We start from the raw sequence: 5,175 nt of genomic DNA, 5'->3' as shown, positions 1-5,175 counted from the left end.
GTGGGGTGGGGTGGGGTGGGGCGGGGCGGGGGCTCAGAGGGAAGGATGGGAGAGGCCCTGTGACCCCTGCCAGCCTGTGTGCCCGCCCGGCCCAGGCCCAGGCCCAGCTCCCCGAGCAGGAGCAGGAGCAGGAGCTCCACTACGCATCTCTGCAGCGGCTGCCCTGCAGGGAGCCGCCTGGCCATGGCCACCAGGAAAGGGAAGACTCCTTGCAGGACCCCGGCACCGACTACACCTGCGTTGCTGACAAGAAGCCCACCTGAGCACCTGCCCCCAGCCCTAGTGCATCCTGTGGCTCACCCAGTAAACACCTTGGTCTCAAACTTCCTGTGTCTCAGAGTTCTCAATCCATCTCAAGCCCCTCAGCACTGCCACCACCAAATCCCTTCCCACCCACTCTGGGGTCAAGTAGTGATTTCTTGGCTAAAGAAGGGTGTCTAGGGACCCAAGCTCCCCTGAAGGCTCGAAAAGAATACAGTAGTCCCCCCTCACCCACGGTTTCACTTTGAAACAGTGGAAACACTGGTCCAGTTACCCCTAGTCAGAAAATAGTAAACGGAAAATTCCAGAAATAAACAATTCCTAAGTTTTAAATTGCGCACCATTCTGAGCAGCGTGATGAAATCTCTATCCCGCTCCATCCTGCCCGGGGCCTGGCTTCTCTTTGTCCAGCGAACCCACCCTGGATATGCTACTGGCCTAATCACTTAGTAGCCAGCCAGGTTGCAAGGTCGGCAGTCGAGGTGTCACTGCGCTTGTGTTCACGTCACCCTATGGCAGGCCAGTGCCCATGTCATTCACCTCACAGGCAGGCACTGTATCCTTTCATGTCACAGGAAGCAGGGTGAGTATAGGAAAATAAGATATCTTGAGAGAGAGAGAAACCACAGTCACATCATTTATATTATAGTACTAGAGACTTGGTGCATGAAATTCGTGCTCAGGTGTGGTCCCTAGGCCTGGCTGGCAATCGAAGCCTGAGTGTCTGGTGTGGAAGGGCAGGTCCCAGCTGACCTCTGGGCCCTGGGCAGCACCTGAGCCCCCAGGGCCCCGAGCACCCCCCTCTGCCTGAGTCATCGGACCCCCGCCCGACTCTCTCAGCACTTGGGAGCCAGGCAGCGGCCTCACCACCACAGCCGCTGGTCGCCATCTACAGGGCGATGGGGCCCCACTCACACCCACCTTGGCCTGGCGCCACCCGCTCACCTGCTCCACCATCCTGCTGCATCCCACTGTTGTCTGGGCTCATTGGGGCCAGCAGCACCTCCGCTGCCGCCCGCTGCCCGCCATGTTCCACGCCATTCCCTGGTGGTCAGCACATGTCATAGCAAGCAGTAGAACTCCTGGTCCAACTCCCGGTCAAGGGGACAATTTGCATATTAGGCTTTTATTATATAGGATATTGTTATAATGGTCCTATTTTATCATCGTTGTTAATCTCTTACCATGCCTAATTTATAAATTAAACTTCATCATAGGCATGTATGTACAGGAAAAAACCACAGTATATAGAGGGCTCAGCTCCGTCCATGGTCTCAGGCATCCATGAGGAGTCTTGGAAGATACCCCCCATGGGGGGAGACTATTGTCTTTGTCTGTGGGCAGTTGACAATTGGACCAATCAGATTTGATATCCCTCATTTCTCCGCCTCCTGGGCTGGGAGAGCTGGGTCACTTCCTGTTGAGCCCCAGGCTGGGGGGAGGGGGGTCCTCCAGGCACAATTGCTGGGAAGCTCCCTCCTTGGACATTCCTAGGCCAGGCGTAGCAGAAGGGAGAACCCGGAGAGGGGCACACTGTGGTGTTGGGGGACGGGAAGGAAACACAGAGGCTCACTGGAAGTTCGTGGTGGGGCCGATTTATTGGGGTCTCCTGAAGAGTGCTGGGGTCACTGGGGTCTGGAATCACTCATCAGAGGCATCCAAGAGGCGGCAGTGTCCCCAGGTGGCAGTGGCCTGGCAGGGAGGTGGCCGAGTCCCTGGTGCTGCGAGGCTCCTCTCGCCTTGGCCTCTGTCTCCCCCCTCCAGCACGCTCGCTGCTCCACCTTCTCTTAGGCCATTGTCATGGCTCCACGACGCACACTTGCCTTGGTAATAGATGGTGCTGCCCATGGCCACGGAGAGAAAGCTGAAGGCATAGAATCCAGCCCGAAGGAGGAGGGCCGCGAGGGGCCCTGGCCCAGGAGGTCCTGCATGTGGGTGGTGGAGAAGGGCTTGGTCAGGGGACTGGGGAAGAGGTGTGTGCCGCGGGAGGGACAGCAGCGGGCGCCTCGGGGAAGGACTCTCAACTTCAGGGAGAGTGGAGCCTCCAGCCAAGGGGGGGGCCTCACCTTTCTCCACCACCAGCAGAGTCCCGTTCCCTGTCCCGACACCCAGGCCCAGCACCTCCACCTGGCACACGTAGACGCCGGCGTCTGGGCCTCGGGTATCCCAGATGTGCAGCTCCGCCTGGTGGTCACAGAGGAAGCGGGAAGAGGCAAGAGGGGCCAGGCGGCCCCTGAACTCTGGGGTCCCATTCCTCACTTCCTTCCCCGGGGCCACCATGTCCCGATACCATGTGACAGAGCCAATGGCCAGTGTCCCTTGGCTGGCATTGAAGGAGCAGGGCACGAGGGCAGCGGCACCCTCCTGGGCATGAACCTCAGGGGGCTGGGACACCCAGAGAGCACAGGATCCTAGGGGCAGAGAGAAGACCCAGGTAAACGCCTCCCCCGATAACCCACCCGAGGAGAAAAGACAAGAGAGCTCACCGTGGACTGTCCCAGCTTGTGGGTGCCTCGTTAACCCCTTACCAATCTAATAGTTAATACTGCTTATTAAACCCTTTTCTAATTCTTTCCTATACCAACCCTCACCCTGCCTCTCATTGTGTTCCAGCTGCACTCATCAGCAGCGTCTTGCTGAAGCTTCCCCTGCAACAGTGACACGGGAGCTCACTGGCGAATGGGCTGCCAGTTAACTGGTGTCATTGATCACATCTCTCCAGGCACTATGCCCGCTGGTGGGTCCGCAGCCACCACCTTGCTGCTTTGTGTTTTGTTAAAGAGCATCAAGTACTTAAATCTCCAGGTGAAGACCTGGCTGTCATTGATTGAGATCTCACTTAACTGATTGAAATTGATGAATTAAACCCATTCTTGAAATCCCTGATTAAATTCTTGAGTTAGTGAAATTTACCAGGCATTCTTCTATTTCAGTGGTTCTCAAACTTGGGAACTCATGGATAGCACCTAGCGTCTTTGTTGAACAGGTCCCTGGGCCCCACCCCGGAGACTTTTATTTGGTGGGTCTGGAGGGGGTCTGGCTGATCTGAAGCTACAGGTCTGAGTCCAGGAATATGTCTGACAGGGAAGGTCTCTCAGTGAATTAAAATCAGTTCCACTAGGAACTTAGATTTAATTAGGTCTCCCAAACTCCTAATTATATCTACACCAAGATATAAACTCATCAAATTAAAACTGACCCCTTTAAAGAAAGTGACCACTTCAAGCCAATTTTGCTGGTTCTTTCAACTTTATCTTATTAGGAAGGTGGCTGGGAAGAAAGGCGCTCTGGGTGGAAGCTGGGCGTGACCGTGACCGTGACCGTGCCAGCAGGCAGCATGGAGGGAACCGAGCGGGGAGTTCCGGGTGTCATCTCCCGTCAGGGCTCCCATCAGCCCCCACCAAGCCTGCTCTCCAGACATCTCTATCGAGCCTCCCCCGCCCCTCCTCCTGGCCCACACCCCTCAGGGTCCCGGGAGGAAGCCCGTCACCTGGATGGAGTACGATGAAGGCGAGCAGCAGCGTCCGGGCCATGTGGGAGGGCATTCCAGCTGACGAGGGGACCTGAGCAGCCAGGCTGGCCCAGGAGGAACGACCTCGCTGAGCAGGCCTTGGTCCCCAAATGCCGGTGGACTTTCTAGGACACACAGGACTCACACGTCACCTGCCAGGGACCTCCGCCTCCTGGCACCTTGGGCATGGAAGGCATGGCTGAGGACAGAGGCTTCTGCGGACGGTGAGATCTGGGTCACAGGAGGTGGCTTAAGTGTTAGAGGGGGAGTGGAGGCCTAGGTGTCTGCAAAGCCAGGGTGGGTGGGTGAGACCAGGATGTGGTTCCCCCAGCTTCCGATGTTCAAGAAGACCAGCCCTTCACCCGGAAGACCTCCGGGAGCCCTCCCGGGCCCAGAGTGAACCTGCTTTCCCACCTGTTGGCTCCTCAGTGCCCAGGCCCACCCATCCATTTCTTTCCCTGGAATCCGACCCTCCCAGGGGCAGCTCTAGAGATGCTATAATTGAGGGGATTAGAAGAAGCGAGCTGATTGGTGGTGGTGACAAGGTTTGCTCGGGGCTTGCTTCCTGTTTAACTTAGACCTGCGAGGTTTGGCGGGGTGAGTGCAGCTGATGGAGAAGTTTGAACCCTTCATATTCAAGTCTCCATGGAAGGAGTCCAGCTCGCTGGGGTCCGCTTTACCCACCACGTTCTGTGTGGACCGCCCACCACTGGTACATTCACTCCTTTATTGCTGCACTCGTTCTTTAACCAGCATCCACTGAGAACGCAGAGGCCATTGCAGGGAATGTGTTCGTACAGACACAAATGAGAGACACATCGTGTGCATGTAGCTCATGGCTGTAGAGGGGTTAATACGAGAATATGGCACACACGTGCACGGCAGAGCCGCCTGAGGAGCACAGCAGGGGACAACAGGGTGACCTGTAATGTGCCTGGTGAAACAGGGCCAGCCTCACCACACACTTCTCTCTGGCTCCTTCGATGTTATGTATTTATCTTATTTATTTTATTTTTAAAATCCTCACCTGAGGATATGTTTATTGACTTGAGAGAGAGGAAGGGGGGGGGGGGGGGGGAGAGAAATACCAGTGCACAGGACAATGCTCCAGCCAACTGAGCACCCCGCCAGGCTCTCTGTACCCTTTTAGATGAATGCGTTGTTCTTGGTGCCTGTGTTTCTAGCTCTGTTCACAATACAGTGTAGATAGCTAGCGCCACTCCCCCCACCCCCCCATCCCGGGGTGATCTGAAGCTTTTCGTTGTTTTGGAAAAGCAGTAATCTCATGGTTAAGCCCGCCGGCGTGGAGTCTGACTGGGTGCAAATGCCAGCTCCCCGCAAACTATAAGCTCGAACAAACGTGACTTCTCAGAACCGCCTCGACAGGCCGGCCCGCCACAGCC

The 5,175-nt window shown here is 56.3% G+C and overlaps 2 protein-coding genes across 3 annotated transcripts in view; one reads left to right on the top strand and one right to left on the bottom strand.

Annotated features, from left to right (window-relative positions):
- Nucleotides 1-323, top strand: part of LST1 (leukocyte specific transcript 1) — a 4,644-nt gene extending 4,321 nt beyond the window's left edge. For both annotated transcript variants that reach the window (XM_014534490.1, XM_005859882.2), the window contains exon 4: nucleotides 96-323. In XM_014534490.1, coding sequence (XP_014389976.1) covers nucleotides 96-263 — 168 coding nt within the window. In that variant the 3' untranslated portion in view covers nucleotides 264-323. The remainder of the gene's footprint in view (nucleotides 1-95) is intronic.
- Nucleotides 324-1,840: 1,517 nt separating this feature from the next.
- NCR3 (natural cytotoxicity triggering receptor 3) overlaps nucleotides 1,841-5,175 on the bottom strand; it is a 27,039-nt gene continuing 23,704 nt past the window's right edge. Inside the window, exons 2-4 of the mRNA XM_005859881.2 lie at nucleotides 3,752-3,951; nucleotides 2,328-2,672; nucleotides 1,841-2,186 (exon numbers count right to left, since the gene is read on the bottom strand). Coding sequence (XP_005859943.1) covers nucleotides 1,903-2,186; nucleotides 2,328-2,672; nucleotides 3,752-3,806 — 684 coding nt within the window. The 5' untranslated portion in view covers nucleotides 3,807-3,951 and the 3' untranslated portion in view covers nucleotides 1,841-1,902. The remainder of the gene's footprint in view (nucleotides 2,187-2,327; nucleotides 2,673-3,751; nucleotides 3,952-5,175) is intronic.

Source organism: Myotis brandtii, unplaced genomic scaffold (genome assembly GCF_000412655.1).
Source record: "Myotis brandtii unplaced genomic scaffold, ASM41265v1 scaffold130, whole genome shotgun sequence".
Lineage (NCBI taxonomy): Eukaryota > Metazoa > Chordata > Mammalia > Chiroptera > Vespertilionidae > Myotis > Myotis brandtii.
This window is presented reverse-complemented; position numbering and strand designations above follow the sequence as displayed.